Source organism: Triturus cristatus, chromosome 11, assembly GCF_964204655.1.
Source record: "Triturus cristatus chromosome 11, aTriCri1.1, whole genome shotgun sequence".
Classification (NCBI taxonomy): Eukaryota; Metazoa; Chordata; class Amphibia; order Caudata; family Salamandridae; genus Triturus; species Triturus cristatus.
The window spans coordinates 881,467,259-881,485,194 of NC_140594.1; the positions used below are offsets into that span (position 1 = coordinate 881,467,259).

The 17,936-nt window shown below is 43.3% G+C and overlaps 1 protein-coding gene across 1 annotated transcript in view; it reads left to right on the top strand.

Annotated features, from left to right (window-relative positions):
- The window catches only part of VEPH1 (ventricular zone expressed PH domain containing 1), a 1,846,458-nt gene that overhangs the window by 1,421,105 nt on the left and 407,417 nt on the right, over positions 1-17,936 (top strand). The window contains exon 12 of the mRNA XM_085634750.1: positions 4,220-4,337. Coding sequence (XP_085490876.1) covers positions 4,220-4,337 — 118 coding nt within the window. The remainder of the gene's footprint in view (positions 1-4,219; positions 4,338-17,936) is intronic.

A 17,936-nucleotide genomic window follows, 5' to 3' on the forward strand; every position in this document is an offset into this window, starting at 1 on the left:
TGCTGAAAGGGCTGCCACTTTGCTGGACTGCTGCTCTAATGGAACTGCTGCCCTGCTGTGCTGACTTGCTGCACGCTGCTAGCTTGCGTGGGGATGAAGAGCTGGACCTGCAACTTCATCTTCAACCCAGGACCCCAGATTGACTCAAAGGGCTAGTCTGCTGGTGTTCTGATCTGAGTCTCAGGGATATAATAGGCTCCCCAACCTGCTCCTGGATCCAACTGCAGCTGCAGCTGCAAGTGGTGCCTCTCAGGTCTTGGACCCTTGATATGGCTCATGGGCTCTTTAAATCAAACTTTTTGACTCATTGCAACCTCGAGCGGTCCCTTTGAACTTGAACCGTGCCGCTCACACTAAAATTTAGTGTGAGCTGCTGCCAGCACATCTCTTTGCACAGCAAGCATCTATCGCCTGCAGACGACCGCCACTGCCAAGCACCAGCCCTCCCATCCACAATGCCCAGCCTACTCTTTGGGTAATGCCGACCAACCCTGAAATGCTCTCCTTGCTCCTGTCTAACCTCTCCAACAAAATCAGAAGCAACATCACGTGTCTAACCAAATTTGTGATCTATGCTATAGAATGCAAATGTAGGAAGAGATACATTGGCAGTACTATCAGACCCTTACGAAACAGAATTGGGGAACACATACGAGCAGTTAAAAATGGGGATATGAGATACCCTATAGCAGCACATATATCTATCTGCTCGGAACAAACAGTTAATAGAAGTTTTGAATTTTATGGTATTGACCATATACCCAGACACCCAAGGGGTGGGAACCCGAGAACTGACACTAAGACGCAAGGAAGCATTGTGGATTTTAAAATTGAGGAGCACGGAATGTGGCTTAAATATCGATCATGAGCTACATTACTTCCTAGGCAGATAGAATGCGTGTTTACTCATGTTTATTCTTTTCCGTGTTTTTCAAACAAAGATAATTGTACTGGTTATAATGACCAAATGAGATGGAACACAAATCACTATGTATATTGATGGACAAAATAATCACGAATCTGGTAAAGTACAGTGAATGAATCATATAAGTTAAGTATGGTCTGTTATATGATGTCTATGTCCTAAGGTATGTATAGTCATTTTGGAACTGTAGCCTATTTGTACAGTTTAAAATATCAGGATGTTAATTATGTAAGAACACAATAGATGGAGAGATTGGAGGACACACTGATGGTACACGAATTTGAACATAGCAGCACAAGAATGAAGTTGTTACCGAGTGTTGTCGTTTTACTTTTAGACGCACTTCATGTAATCCAGTTCGGCATATTATATACATGAAGGGCTTTAAGCTTGCTGTCCTTCTCACACACGGACTGGTAATTCCGTGACACACACACGTTGAGTGCACGTCAGATTTGGGCTTTTTTGAAGTATCACATCGTTTTAAACCGAGTGTGTACTATTTGCACCTTTGGAAATTTGTGACGGCTTATTGGGTGCACTGAATCGCAATTTATATGTGGCACAATTATTCTAGGATGCTCACACAGTTCAAACATATCGAGAATTCTTAATACATTAGATGTCTTAATTTTACGACTTTAATGGAATAGTGACCAGAAAATCTCCGGTTAAGATTGTCACTTATTAAATTACAAACACCGCAAGACTCTTGGTAGTCTTGTTTCTATTTCTATCTCTATGACGTGAGACTTTGCACGCCACCCGGAAGTATATTCGTTTGGAGTGCTCGCCGTACTAGAGAGATATTCGGATAACGGGCAGCTGCACTCGGCGCTACCATAACTTTGGATGTGAGGACAAAGATAACGGGATACTGATTGAAGAGTTAGGTAAGAAATTATATTGACGGAGAAAAGTATGGTTAGCGACCACTTTGTTAGAGATACAGTCAGCTTTGATTTTAGCCATTGACTATGAGGTGTAATGATAGATTTGGGACTTAGCTCCATGATACTTAGTATGCATAAGTAGGAGAAATCAGGTTGCGACTTGGCAGCTCGTTGGTGCCGAACTCTTTGTAAAACTTATTGACTATGAGGTGTGACGATAGATTTGGGACTTAGCTCCATGTTATTTAGCTGGCATAAGTATGAGAAATTAGGTTGCGACTTGGCAGCTCGTTGGTGCCGAACTCTTTGCAACACTTATTGGCTTATTTTTATTACTTACAGACCAGTGCTACTCGCACGCTACGTTGATAACGAGATCGTGAAATTTGATTGTCCCCATCCTGGATTTGACCCCCATGTGGTCTGGAATTTTAACCACATAATAAGTAGGTCTTGTTTGTGCTTAGTTATAGAAAGTTAATAAATAGCACCATGTGGACAGAGCACTAATACATTTGACCTGATATTGTGTTTTTTCACATAATAGAAACCTATTTGGACAGAAAATAGGTAAATATGTTTGGCCATTGGCCCCGTTTTGAGTGGATTAACACTGGTTGGCATGCTGTTTTGTCACTCACTTTGTCACTATAGCTTCGCTGAACAGTTTAACGTAGTGTCTTACTAGGCGAGAATAGGTCACGTGTGTTTTCTCACGTCCATCTTCTTCTCTGTCCATCCCTTTTGGCCCATAGTCTTACTAGGTATTCAGAACTTGTTGATCTTTTCTTTACGTCTGTATACATTTCTAAACTACTATCTGCAATACCTGAAACTTGTAATTTTTCATATTCGAATTACAATGGGTTCATAATCATGTCTTACTGTAAATTGCGCCACCACGTTTTAACTCTTTTATTTATCACATCTTTGAAATGACCTGTAATGTACACCTTATATGGTCTAAATTTTGTAATTCCTTCTTTTGTCGGATTATAACGAGTTTATAATACTGTTGAATGACCCCTCATTTCTTAGAAGTTCATGATGCCATTTGGTATTCATTACTGTTTTATTTGCACAGCCTTGAGGAAGTCGTGGGATTACTTTCCCGACACGACGAAGCACGTGTTGGCTGTGACTATGATGTTCCATTTGAAATAAAGAACAAAGAAGAGAGACTTCGTATATGACTTATTGACGTCGATGTACTGTCTTGACCTACACGAGTGAAACGCTTGAAATTGTAATAATTACGTGTGCTGGGGATTTGACATACTCTTTGGGTAATGCCGACCAACCCTGAAATGCTCTCCTTGCTCCTGTCTAACCTCTCCAACGTGAGGGGTGTTCTTGGCACAAAACTTGAGATGGTAAAACGTCCGCTGAACTAATCTGGGACAGTATCTGACCCACACTCTATCATGGTAGGCCTGAACTTTTGACTTTGACCCCTGCCCAGCACTGCCAGATAGCTGCAGTTGGCACTTATTGCTTTTAGGTGCTATATTGCAGTTTATTCTTTAAAAATTCAGAACTCTGATTCCACTGATTGGAATTTTGTCATTTTGGTCATGTTGTATTTATTAAATTGAGCTCTATTTTTATAACCTGGTGTAGGGACTTTTTGTGTGACGTTTTCAATGTCTTACTGTTTAAAGCTTTGCACAAATACTTTACACGTTGCCTCTAAGTTAAGACTGCTCTGTGCCATTCTACACAACACAGAGCACAGTTCAATTTGGGGTTTGCTCTGACAAGGACTGTGGTTGCTGCTTGACCCGGACTTACACCCCAGTCAACCAACTGCCAAATGTTTTACATTTAGTATTTCGTGTTATGCCTGTTAGGTGCAATGCTCCAAACTATGCCATTACACCAAGTTGTGTAAGTTTCCTATTGAGGGAGCACAGGAACAATGCAAACATATAGAACCCGAGTGTCTGCTGACAATTTCATTTGAGATTTAGCATTTATGTTTAGCATAAATGGCTAAGAGGATTCATTTCACTCAAACAAATAGTGGTTAAAAAAGAGTGCTAAGTGCCTGGTTTGTGGGTAGTGTAATCTTACATAAAACACCAAACATTTTGCATAATGACACGAAAGGAACGTACGCACATATTACACAACCCTAACATCAGCACCAACAGGGGAAACATATATGTGCCTTTATACATGCATCATTCTTAATATTTGCTTATGCACGAGTAGCTATGAGGAAGACACCTTCGCTTAAACACAAGTGCTGCATGGATCACGTCATTATGCTGTTACTGTTTAGAAAGCATGTTTTAATAATATCTGTGAAGGTGTTGTCCATCTGATTTAATTTACACTGAGCCAAGATGTCAGTGCTCTGCACGTCTCTCATTACTGCTCTCTTTTAATACTGGCATAGGATTTGGACCACATACTGATGCATCTGGAAGAAGTGAGGTTCTTTGATCTGTTTGGCTTTGCAGAGGAAGCGGGTGCTTGGCAATGCTTCATGTGCAACAATCCTGAAAAGGCAACAGGTAATACATTTTCCCTCAATCTAAATTCTACTGTTACATTCATGTAAGACCATGGGAACTAAATGTTATTGGTCTGTTTGATGCAATCATCCCCTCAACGCATGACCATACTAAGTCCCCTCACAATTCAAACAAAGGCATCATTGCCTTTTCTAAACCAGGGGCCGTATTATGTATAGGTTGGACCTCTCCCTGTTAGCGCCTGTCGCACCTTAAAACAGTGTGCCCTGTTACACGGAATGCGCTGCACCCAGGGCAGCAGCGAACTCGACCTGCCCTGGGGCAGCGCATTCAGGTGAAAACCTGAGAGGCTGCTGTGAAACCTCTCCATGTTTCACTGTGCAGGCGGCAACGCATCTGCAGTGTTAAAGGGGATTAGAGATCCCCTTTCAGGCGGGTGCAGTGAGTGACTGCACCCACCTTCATGGGGATGTCAGATGGGTCCATAGGACCCCTTTTCTCCATCCAGAGGACTGCTATCAGGGGGCGCACTGTCAGTGCACCCTTCTGGAAGCTTCTTTGCCTCTGCACCTGCATCTATAATACAGCGTGGGCTCAGAGGCAAAGGGATTCCCTCATTTGCATGGGGCCACTTCCGCATTCACATGAGGGGATGCCCTCTTAAGAAAGCGCTGGCACTGTATGTGCACCAGTGATTTCAGTATTACAGAAGGGGCTGCACAATTGTCTACACCCCCTTCTGTAATCACAATGTGCCCCGTTGTATGCCAGCGGGCATAAACACCCATCGCACCCCGAGTGCACTTTGTGTAATACGGCCCCAGGTGTCCATATTAACTTCTTTGCTCATTGTAGTTGTTGCCTCCACATTCATACGATCGCTGTATTAATTGAATGCAAGCAGTGATTTTGCCTCAGAAATAAATCAAGGCTGCTTTTTCAAAAATAATATATTATGAGGTCATGGAAGGTAATTGAAGAGTACATTGAAACATTTATCCAAATGTGTCAGTACACAGTGGCGTAACGAAACGTGAGGGGGCCCCCCTGCAAAGTGTATGGAGGGGGCCCCCCATTCTCCGCGTCTGTCAAGATCTCTCAGGCCAGCAACCCGCCATACTGCAGTGCTCACCCCAGCCATAAAAAAAGGATTCTGGTTCCTCCATTGGTCACATCTGCCCTTTCATCAGGTGATTTACATACACCAGTAAATACTGCTGCTGCGCCCTCCAGCAAAGTGACATAACACTGCCTCCAGTCGGCCCACCAAACACATCCTCCTACTTGATGACCCACCTTCAAGCGAAGCCCGCTCAGTTGACCACCTCCAAACACAGAGCACTGCCTTTGTGCCTGCTACTAACGCATACATTACACCTTTAAAACCACCCCTCGGATGTCACTGTGAACCCGTGACTGCCGCCCACTGCTCCCCTGTCCACCACCGACAGAAAGACTGATTGGCGGTTCCCATCTAACCACTGCCTACCAGTAAAGACAGACCGTTTCAGCTGCTGCTCTCCCCAATGCCACTGTAGTAGTTTAAAACATGTCAAACAATCTCTTCAACTGACCACCCCAAAACAGCTCTTCCTGCTAGCCTCTACGGCATCAAAGCCGTTCCTGCTACTTTTCATCCTCTGCATGATGCACACAATAATATTAAATGTACAAATGGTATGATTTTAGTTTCCTCACTCCAACATTAATTTACACTATGTACTCCACTTAACCATACCCCCTGTCAAAAGCAAACCTAATCCCATGTGTAGCACCAGTCAGCAAGTACCCCAAGGACAGACACCAGAGAGAATGCACGATTCATGTAATTAAACCTCCAGTGACAACTTAGCATTCCCCCACCCACTGTCATCCCAGCGAAGTCTGCAACCGCACAGTAGCCATCTATACCTGCAACATCTAAAGCGCATTTCCACTTCCTTTCAATGGCAGCTCCTGATACATATACCTATGACTTCTGGGCGGCATCTACCACAGACCACAGCATTTTTGGTCTCCCTAAGACTAACCGAATGCTGTCGGTGAACACTTCTCTTCCCCCTTCCTTACTAATAACTAGTGGAGGATAACAAAAAAAATATTTTGTATTTTCTTATGCAAATAGTGTATCATCACTTCCTGCTCGCAGTCCTCACCAGATCCACACGTATCAATATTCAGCTATTGCACCGTCCTGTCAACCCTATTATTATCTGGAAATGATTTTTATCCCTTCCGTGAACTGTGAAAAGCAATACCTTGCACAAAAACAAGTCCCTTTAAAACCTTTGCTACTAATACTGGCTCGCAAAGCACTTACTTGTTTTACTAACTGTTGTTGTAAAGCAAACAGGTAACTCATTCTAGGATTAGAATTACTGCTTAGAAGTGTGGAAGTTGATACTGAGACGTAGGATTATTTTTTGCATGTCTGCTAGACACTCATTCGTCCCTGCATGCGCACACAATGCAGCAATACAATTTAGCTTAACAAATTGTTCAGAAATATACCGAAAGGTAAAGAAACAGCCCATATTAATTTTACAAAGAAAAATAGAATAACGTCCACTTTATACCCCATGACATAAAAGCCTTAGCGTGCACAGTTTGTCAAAATCCGGGCCACCTAATTCAGCCCTGCCAAGTACCACACATCTTGTGTTAGACTAACGCATTTCAGTGTGGTGATTCGTATCACCGCACTGAAATGCAAAATCACGCATAACAGGCATTGCGCCTCCTCGGGTACCAGTGCTGCTAATCAATGCTGGTGTAGTATTATTTCCATGTGGTCTCCGTCTGTTTTCTGGTGCTTTCCCTGTCTCCAAAACGCGATGCGGTAAATTTCGTTATGCAGTACAGCTGCCTGTGTGGTAGTCCTGTAATGAATGTCCCTTTTCTATGCCCACAACATTTTGCTGTATTTCCGTAGTGTGTCCATAAAGTTAGGTCTCGCGAGTATTTGTTGTAGGCGCGCGCGTGCCATGCACTGGAAGCCCTACGATGTCAGCCGCTTCGAGTGCGACATCTGCAAGGACTGGTTCCTGACGGGAGCTAGGGGCTTGAGAAGGGCACCGGAGCTCTGGAGTGGGTGATGTGACCTGGGATAACCTCCGCCTTCCTGTGGGGAGCGATGTGCAAAAACGGCCGCTCTGCATGGAGGAGCAGGGATCTAAGATTCCAACACAATGACACCACAGCGCTGAAATGCCCAATTTCATTGCTGTTTTGTTGTTGGGGGAATGGAAATACCGATGAGTAAGTATTAAAGAAATACCATGCGGGAGTCTGTTTCCAGGCTGATTCCTACTTGTTTTCTTCAAAACTTTCACATGGCGGTAATAGCTACTTTCAGCAGCAGACATACCAGAATGAAAAACAAAAACGTTAATTGTGAAGGTCCCTTAACTCCTGTGCCCTAGGTGTATTGGTAACTTTCACCTGTGTCAGAGTGCTGATTTCTTCAGATGCAAGATAGATATGTAGCTGCACTGATTAGGGATGTTACATTGAGTAATTGCTAAATGCCTGACAGTGGTTTCCAAAAGCGTTACTGTACCCAGGTGACATTGTATTGATACCACACATTACACTCTTGGAGTGCATAGACATAACCTCCCCTCCGCTTACTGCCATGAATTATTGCTCCTCAGAGGGTTAGCGCCTCCAGTCATCTCTCGTAGTTCAACCTGTTACTCTGGTCAGTCACCTCGCAGCCATCCAACACCTGTTGGCCCTCCCGCGGTCCTCAATGCTCCTCTTCTGACTAGAGTCCATCAAGAGCCATGCTCTAACCAATCAATCTATCAAGGCATTTGTATAGCGCTCTACTCACCCGGAGGGTCTCAAGGCGCTTGGGATGGGGGGGTCCGCTACTGCTCGAACAGCCAGGTCTTGAGTTGCCTCCTGAAGGCGAGGTGGTCTTGGGTCAGGCAGCGGTGGTTGGGAGGGAGTTCCACGTCTTGGCGGCCAGGTAGGAGAAGGATCTTCCTCCCGTTGTGGCGCTTCGGATGCGGGGGACGGCGGCGAGGGCGTGGCTGGTCGATCGGAGCTGGCGTGTGGGAGTGTAGAAGTTGAGGCGGTTGTTGAGGTATCTAGGGCCTTGGTTGTGGAGAGCTTTGTGTGCGTGGGTGAGGAGTCGGAACGTGATTCTCTTGTTGACGGGTAGCCAGTGCAGGTTTCTTAGGTGTGTGGAGATGTGGCTGTGTCGGGGGATGTCCAGGATGAGTCGTGCTGAGGGGTTCTGAATCCGCTGGAGTCTTTTCTGGAGTTTTGCAGTGGTTCCGGCGTAGAGGGAGTTGCCGTACGCGGTCCAGTAACAGTCTACTATATTGCGTCATCCAGCCTCTCAAGTTCTGGACTCTGCCTGCTGGTCGCAGGCCCGTGAGGCCCAATTTACACACACACAGAAGAGGCCTCAGGTCCCCCTCTGTTCAGCAGGTGTTGTATTAATGCACCTAAAGACCATGCTCCGCAGACGAGCTGATTGCACCGAGGGTCTAGGTGCCTACCATGGCGCAGAGAGCTATGGCCTAACTCTAGTCTGGGAGCATCAGAGGCACCACTGCACACACTGCTTCAGGCTCGGATTTCCCCTCCTCTCACACTCCTGTCTAAATGGATGAAACACTTCAAACCAGGGCAATCTAGACTACATAGTCCTAAAATATGCTAGATTCCAGTTGCACCCTACCTCAGACAGAAGATCACTGAAGAGGCCCTAGAGGGTAGGTCACTGGGTCTTACTGTGATTTTAGCATCCCAGAAACGGACTGATTACTCATAGATTATAGAAGCTCTTTTTTGAAGGTTTAATCTGACCACAAATTAGCATTTAAAAAAAACTTTGCAGCATTTCTACGCAGAGTAACCAGGAATTATGGGAGGCCTGATTGGACCTTGAATGAACTGCCAATTTTAAAGTGCTAGAGTAAGTGTAACCTGGCGCAGGCAAACCTCTGATTTCTACAGAGAACATCCTATGTATTTATTTTGTAGAGTTACATTAACATGTAGCTGATGGAAAACTGCTTGGCGCTTGCAAGTTTGCAAGGACACCTGGCAGGCTGGTCACCATGAGGGTGAAGAGGAATACACCTCAATTAGAGCACATTTTCACACTGATTCACTCATAGATGCCAAGGTTTCAGATTGGTAAGTGTGACGTTTCATAGTTTAACTGTAATAATGGGTCACATTCACGCAGTCTGACTCTGCTCAGTTTTCTGTACCCTGCTGTTAGCGCACTTTAGTGCAGTGACTTTCTTAGAGTTTCTAGTTGCTCAAATGGGTGTAATTTCTGATATTGATATGTTTCCCTCCTCTTCATTGCTTGATTTTGCTCACGAGAAAGTGTCACTCATCGTCGTTGAAATGTCACTCATAATTACACTGAAAGTATGTCACACATAGCAATCTGAAAACTTGACAGCTATGCTAATTCTACCACACACAGGACATTTGAACATCTCATAATTCCATGCCACACAATTCAACTATAAATAATTTAACCCTACAACATTCCATACCACATAATTACAATCCTAAAAATAAAAAAACACATATTTCCACTTCACTCCATACCACATAATTCCACATCACATAATAACATTCCACACAACTTAATACCACTCCAAATCATATAATTGTACTCCACACAACACAATTCAACTACACATAATTCCACTTCAAGCTATATAATTATATTTCACACAACATATTTACACTCAACTCCAAAACACATTATTACCCTACACCAAATACAACTCTGCAACATGCTGCATTATTCCACTCTGCACAATTATACACCACACCATGCCACATAATTCCACAAGTCACACAATTCCACAATTCATCCCCACACAATTCATCACACAACATAATTACACCCCACATAATAGCACTCAGCACCACATAATTTACCTCCACATAATTATGCTCCACTCCATATTGCATAAATAGACTCAACATAAATCCAGTCTATGCCACGTAGCAACATTCCACATAACTGCACTTCACACCATGCCTCATAATACCACTCAACACAATTTTCACTCAACAGCACACACTTCCACGTCACACAAATTCAACTCTACACATTTCCATTCCATACCACATAATTCAACAGCAAACTACATAATCCAAACCAACAACACAATTACACAATACACCACATACATCCAATCTACACCACAAAATTCCACATCATGCTACAATATTTAACAGCACACCACATAAGTAAACTCTGCTACATACCACTCTACAACACAAAATACCATTCCAGATAATCTCACTCCACGACACACAATTTCACTCCATGACACACAATCCCACTCCACATAATTCCAGTACACTCAATACCACACAATTACTATCCACATAATTACACTGCACTTCATGCCACATTATTTCACTACACAGATCAAATCCACACAACACAAATCCACAACTAACATATTTACACTGCACACCATGCCACATTATTTCACAACACAGATCCAATCCACACAACACAATTCCACAAATAACAATTCCAATCCAAACTATATATGTCCACTTGACACCACACACATTCACTACACTCTAAACAGAAAACGCATAGGTAAAATACATTGTCTTTTACACCGTCATTAGCTCTAACTCTCACAAATGCGAGACCATTTGCATTGCAAATGCTTGTTTACCTTCTAATCCATCCCAGCAGACCCTGTTCCTGGAGCTGCAATCCTTCTCCTGCCCCTGTCAGGTCAGTGCTGCCTCGTCCCTTCCTAGAGGAGCAGTGCCCTGTGGAGAATGCTCTCTCTGAGGGCCCCACCCCCATCCTTTTTCCGGGCCTGGCTCTGACTGAAGAGAAACAATTTAAGTTGTTACTTTGTTTCTCTTCAGTCTCTACCGATGAGATGAGGGGGCCCCCTTCACATACTGAAAACTGGGGCCCCCCCGCACCTCGGGGGCTGCGGGGGTGTTTGTTACACCCCTGTCAGCACAGTTTAAAGTTTATGGTTTGGGGTTCTTCATTATCTTCGGAACAAAGCTGGAGACTGCTGCTGGGTGTATTTATAACCATCCTTCCGAGCATGACTGTTTTTGTGGCACATGTGTGAATACATTTTTTTAAATTTATGGCAGAGGACTTATGTAGTATATATGCAGGGCCACTGGAATTTTGGGGAAGGGAGGGCTGTATTATCTGAAAGGGTTGAACGATTTATGCAGCAAGAAAAGGCTAATTATGCAGCATAGCATGGCACATTTTGTGATATTGTTACTTCATTCTTCTTTTTATTTTTACACTTGCATAACACTGTCTGGGCATTGTTTGCACCTCATTAGTGGCAGTGTGAGTCCTAAATATATAGCAATTAGCAACACAAATGTGTCCAGTCAACCTTTGCAAAAAAGCTTCCACTGTGCAGCAACATGTGTCACTGCATTTTTAGTAACTTTTGAATCGTTTGAGAAATTTTGAGTCGTTTGCGCTAGAAATCTTTTTGGGTTAAAAGCAGCAGATTATGTAGCATATGCAACAAATCTATAGCTATGCAAAAAATGCCATAGCCACCCAATCACATAATTGCGGTGCCCCTGTATATATGTAAGCCCAAGGGATGTCTTTCATCCAAAAGTGTTGTTATGTTGCCTTGCAAGAGGGATAATCAGAGATCCAGGAATGTGTGGAACTGATCCTTGCAGACAAGGCGTCACGTCCCAGACCTAGCAGAAGATACCAAACAGACATAATTCCCCATGCACGCCCTGTTCTACCCATGCATATGTTTTAGGGGGACTTGAGAATGTGGTGCACACAAGGAGACAGTTGTGGTTAGAGCCATGGCGTGTTCTGCTCATTGGTGGCTGGCTTGTGGATCACCAGTTTAGCTGTCCTGAGCTATGAGCTGCTGGAAGAGGACTGCCTACCATATATGGAGATCCTCACCAGTTAGGGATCTCTGCATTCAGTAGAGAGTGATGGCTCCACTGAAGGCATTTAACTGTACAGAGTGAGTGCCAGATTTGTTGCATCTGTTTGCCAAAGCCATTTTTGTTTCTAGAAGCATCCTCCAAAAGATGGAGTTTTCAAGCAAGCAGAGCAAAACAACCGAAAGATTCTACTCTTGCATGGGTGCCATTCTGCATATTTCCTACCTATGATCACTATTCTTAGCACAGCAGGCCTGGGAAGGATAGACAAGTGATGATCAACCCACCAAAACAATCAGGGACGACTAGAAAGGAGACTCCAAAATAAACGATCTGTTCAGTCTGGGGAACAACCTTTACAACGCAACTTTTACAACGCACTACCTTTACAACGCATTTTTTACAACGCATAATCCATTACAACGCATGACATTACAACGCATGACACTACAACGCATTTTTAAAAACTACCTTTACAACGCATTCCATTACAACGCATACTACCATTACAACGCATACCATTACAACGCATAATATTACACTACACTATCCAACACTTACCCTACTGTTGCACCCCCTGGAGTTAGAATAGTAATTTTTACCCCTATACTATCCAACACTTACCCTACTGTTGCACCCCCTGGAGTTAGAATAGTAATTTTTACCCCTATTCTATCCAACACTTACCCTACTGTTGCACCCCCTGGAGTTAGAATAGTAATTTTTACCCCTATACTATCCAACACTTACCCTACTGTTGCACCCCCTGGAGTTAGAATAGTAATTTTTACCCCTATACTATCCAACACTTACCCTACTGTTGCACCCCCTGGAGTTAGAATAGTAATTTTTACCCCTATACTATCCAACACTTACCCTACTGTTGCACCCCCTGGAGTTAGAATAGTAATTTTTACCCCTATACTATCCAACACTTACCCTACTGTTGCACCCCCTGGAGTTAGAATAGTAATTTTTACCCCTATACTATCCAACACTTACCCTACTGTTGCACCCCCTGGAGTTAGAATAGTATTTTTTACCCCTATACTATCCAACACTTACCCTACTGTTGCACCCCCTGGAGTTAGAATAGTAACTTTTACCCCTATACTATCTAATACTTACCTTAAATGCAATTTAATATTATGTGTTGTAATGGTATGCGTTGTAAAGGTATTATGCGTTGTAATGGAAATGCGTTGTAAAGGTAGTTTTTAAAAATGCGTTGTAGTGTCATGCGTTGTAATGTCATGCGTTGTAATGGATTATGCGTTGTAAAAAATGCGTTGTAAGTGCATGCGTTGTAAAAGTGTGCGTTGTAACGTCATACATCCGTTCAGTCTAGACCAACCCTGTAACCTAGATCAAGGTTCAAGGCTTGGGATACTGATCAAGAACCAGCACCAAAAGCCTTACTGAAGAAAAAACAAAAACCGCCACCAGGAAGCTAATCTCTCACAAGTTGACCAAACACATGTAGGAGGAGGAAGCTGCTGACTAAAACCACTGTAGAAGCCTGTGGACCCTGATGTAACATTCAATACAGAGATGAAGAGTTAGCCGCATGTCTCATACAGTTTAGCCAAACAAGCAAAGGAATTCCTGTAACAAATAGGGCAAGACGTTTGCAGGCTCCCTCAAGCAACTGAGATACAATCAAAGAGAGGACACAAATCAAAGGCTTCAAGGAAACCAGAGGCAATGAGATCTGGCCTAGAAAAAAGTGAATAACTAGCACCCCACAGAATCCCAGAGCAGCATGCCATTGCTTTCGAGGCAGCCATTTCAGCATCAGAAAACCTCTAGTCGGCATCCAGGCCACCTGTTCCAATGGGATTAAAGGATGAAGCAGGTACTGTATCTACAACAAGGAGAGGATCTTCAAGGGGAGACCTGCAGCCTAACACAGGCCTTTGACAGAAAGAAATCAAAGTATCCTGTAGACAACAGCCCTCCCGCAGCCAACATACCTCAGGGCTCCAGGACTGCCAAGGTATTTGCACACCAAGCCAATCTTGTAGAACTCAGAAAGGAAAACTGCATCTTACAGGAACTTAAGGAGAGCCTGACTCCAGAGGGGAGATACCACGTTCATATTCACCACTTCTAAAATGAAATTAAGCTCCATGATTCTGTTGACAGTCAAGGGATGCCCCGCAGAAGGAGGTAATACTGCCTACCACGTCCTCTGCCTACGGAATCAAGGCTCAGGTGACGGGAACACCGTAAGTAATGCTACGCCTGGGAGAGATGAAGATGAATCAAGCAAGCAAGCATGGGAGCTAGTGCTACATGACCCTGTCCTCAGAACCATGTTATTGCTAAAGCCTGTAGTTGCTCAGTCAGCAGCATTTGCAGGACTACACTTGATACCATGTCAAAAAGAGGTCTGCTACCAATAAAAAGGAGAACATATTTGTCTAAACAGAGGCATCTCCCATTCCTGGAAGCCATAACATCTTTAAGCAGTACCGAACCAAGCTCAGCGAATATTGTGCCTGGACATAACGATGGGAATAAATGTTGAGAGGAACAGAAGTATTAGACCCGCCAAGCACCTCCATGAATTTAATGGCCATATAATAACCCGCAGATATCAAAAAGTGGTGCAGGAAGGTCAATATAGTTGAGATTATTGCCAAACACAGTGCTGCATGTAGAGGTGAGTCGGTTGCATGCACTGAACCACCATTGGAAGATTTTAACATCTTGGAGGAGAAGCTATCCTGGCCAAGTAACAAGAGGAACCCTGTTCACAATCAACGAGGCATGAATTCATAAATACTTAATGCATCAGCGCAGTAAAACGCACCTAAAAGCAACCCAAGGTTGCTAGGCAAACTGAATGTAGCAACGGCTACTTCATGTGAGCAGATATTGTATACTTCATCTTGTCAGTTCTTGGCTAAACAAGGAGAAGAAAAAGAAAGATATGTCTTAGTGTCACCTGCCACCACTAGGGACATCTGCCAGTCCAAGATGAAGGCTGTCTGTAACCAGACAGTGCTACCAGGTCTGTATAGGGGAGGCCCTGAAAAACTGGCAGACTCTCAACACAATCAGTACTCATCCTCAGTCATAGAGACTCAAAAAGACAATGTAACCAGTCTCAAGTGTACTGGAGTCTGTCATCCCCATTTCAAAGATGATCATATTACAACTTTTCAAAACTGACTTCCCACTCCCCAAAGAGGCATTTACAAGTGTGATTGAAAGTAGAAGCAAGACTTTGACCTTGTTATCCCTAGATGCATATGTTTGCTTTCCTCCCACCAAAGCAAACTGCAAAAACAGCAATTACAAGAACCAAAAACCATGTATCTGCCGTCATTTCATGCTTCAGCATTTTAGAAAATGAAAGCTGAATATCTGAATGGGTGGACCGTTCTCTGTCAGAGCTATGCATCTACCTTTGACCCAGGTAGGAATAGGAAAACCAAGGACATGACTCACCACATAATTGTAGCAACGTCATACTTAACCCAGGACACCAGTACTAGAGGTGTGGGAGAATGCCACTGCCACCTACAAAAGAGGTAATCACTTCCATCTACTTCCTAAGCTATCGTCGCTACAGTGTGCCCCAAGTCACCCATAAGCATGGCAAGCACATTCATTCAGGGGTAAAGGTGGAGACCAAGCCCAAGACTGTGAGTCCATGTTCCATGGAAACGAGAATAAATCCAGGAGAATTCTTGGAATGACAGCCTCTTCATGGTTCCTATTTTGAAGGTGGATCCACCTCAATAGTAATGATTGGGATGAGGAAGAGGGAAGTAGAGGTGATGTGCAATTGAAATTTCGGGATGGGAGCAAAAATGTGGCAGCAAGCCCTGAAACCACACAGAGGAAAATGAAGTTCAAGACATATGTCCTTAGCAGTAGCAGCAGCAGGAGTAGTATTAATTAGATCCCTCTTATATTACTACACAAGTTTACACACAAACTTTATGTTTAATAACCATACCTTTTATTCGATTATATAGCTGTCATTACCAAATATGGTGCTCTTTTTAGGAAAAGGAAGTTTTATGTAGAATATTATCATTGGCCATGTTTTTGAGGAAATTCCTAAAAGTGAAAACAGTTTTTTATCTTTAATATTCAAGAGCTCTTTCTTTCAGTAGGATACCCCCTAGTAGAAAACAATATGGGCATTCTATTCAGCATTATTGTTTAATTTCCCGTGTTTAGACTCTTAACATTGTATTTTAAAATGGATATGGTGAAAACACTCAATTATACAAATAAATCGCAGACTGTACATTTCTTCTAATAGCAAGAAGAACTCACTGAACAACTAGTAGTTACACTGTGGATGAGTTCTGGTTTGTAGTAATTGTTGTAATACAAAAGAGGGACAGGACAAGGGGGGCTAGTTTAATGAGGTCCAGTGTACAGGCCCCAAGAATTATAAACAAAACAGGGTACAAAGTTCCTCTGGTACATAGACGAGATTATTCAGGAAAGTGAGTGTGAGAAGGTCAATCCTTTATTCAGACCCGGGAGTGGCCGGGGAGTGACTTGGGAAATTCCCTTGGTTGAACTAGAGCTCTCACACACCCAGCAAGCTGGGTGTCATGCTTCATCATATGACCTCTGCCCCTCGTCAAGACGGCGCTGCAATCCTTGACGGGCACCCGAACCGGGGCTCTTTATCGGGGATCTTCTGTTCCTGCCGGTTGGTGCTTGGGGGTGAGGGGCCTAGTGTGTGTAGATGTGTGACGGAGTGAGTTTAAAACGGGTCAGTTAGTCCTTATCAGTATTTATTCAGAAGGTAAACTACCCGATTAAAATGGTGTAGAGTGGCTGTGTACTAGAGAAGGTGTCTAGTCATGAAGCTCTACTCTAAAGATCAACATGTTTCATGCCTTGTGTGTCAGGGGGATCTAGGCACTTCTTCAGGATCAAAGCAACTATCTACACTACGTGGTAAGGTGCATTCTACCTACCACGTCTTCAGGTTCGTTACCTGCGGAAAGAGGTGAGGATAAGTGAAAACACAGGATAATAAAAATTATTATCTAATGATATCTCTTCTTAATGTTAACAAGGGTTATAGTGGAGAAGTGAAAAGAACACGCTATTAGAGTAACAAGTGCTCGTAGGTAGGTAGGTCAACTCTTAATTATTGTAGCGTACGGTGCCTATTTGGACCAAGTGTGCAGTCTAAAGAATATAAAATTGTGAAGTTAAAAACTAACTGGTGAGTAATATTTCAATGCTCATGGTCAAGGGATTAGAGACAGCGAACTCACCTAGTGGGTTGCTAGAGATTGCTAGCAACAGTCCTGGCGGTGGCTAGAGGACACCAGAGGGGTCCTGTAAGAATAAAAACGTCAGAGAAAAAAGGGGGGGGGGGTTAGAAGGACCTGGTAGGTAACGCGGGTAAAATAGGCAAATGGCCACACCAAAACTATTAGTAGTAATAGTAATAGTAAGGTGATGAGAAGCGCCACTGGGGTACTAATTGTTAACTTTCTTATTGCTGCAGGCTGAATTCTCTTCTATTGTTTGTTTGAGATGTTGAGTATTGAATATGATTACTCGCTTTATAGTGTAAGGACAATAGCACCCCTTATTTCGATGGTTGTATCTATACACATAGGTCCCAGGCCTATCAATTTGATCCATTACATGCACAATTGGAAATATTCATCTATTCCCAGCTGGTTTTGCTTTTGTTTATGTGGCATATTTAAAGCCTGATAATGA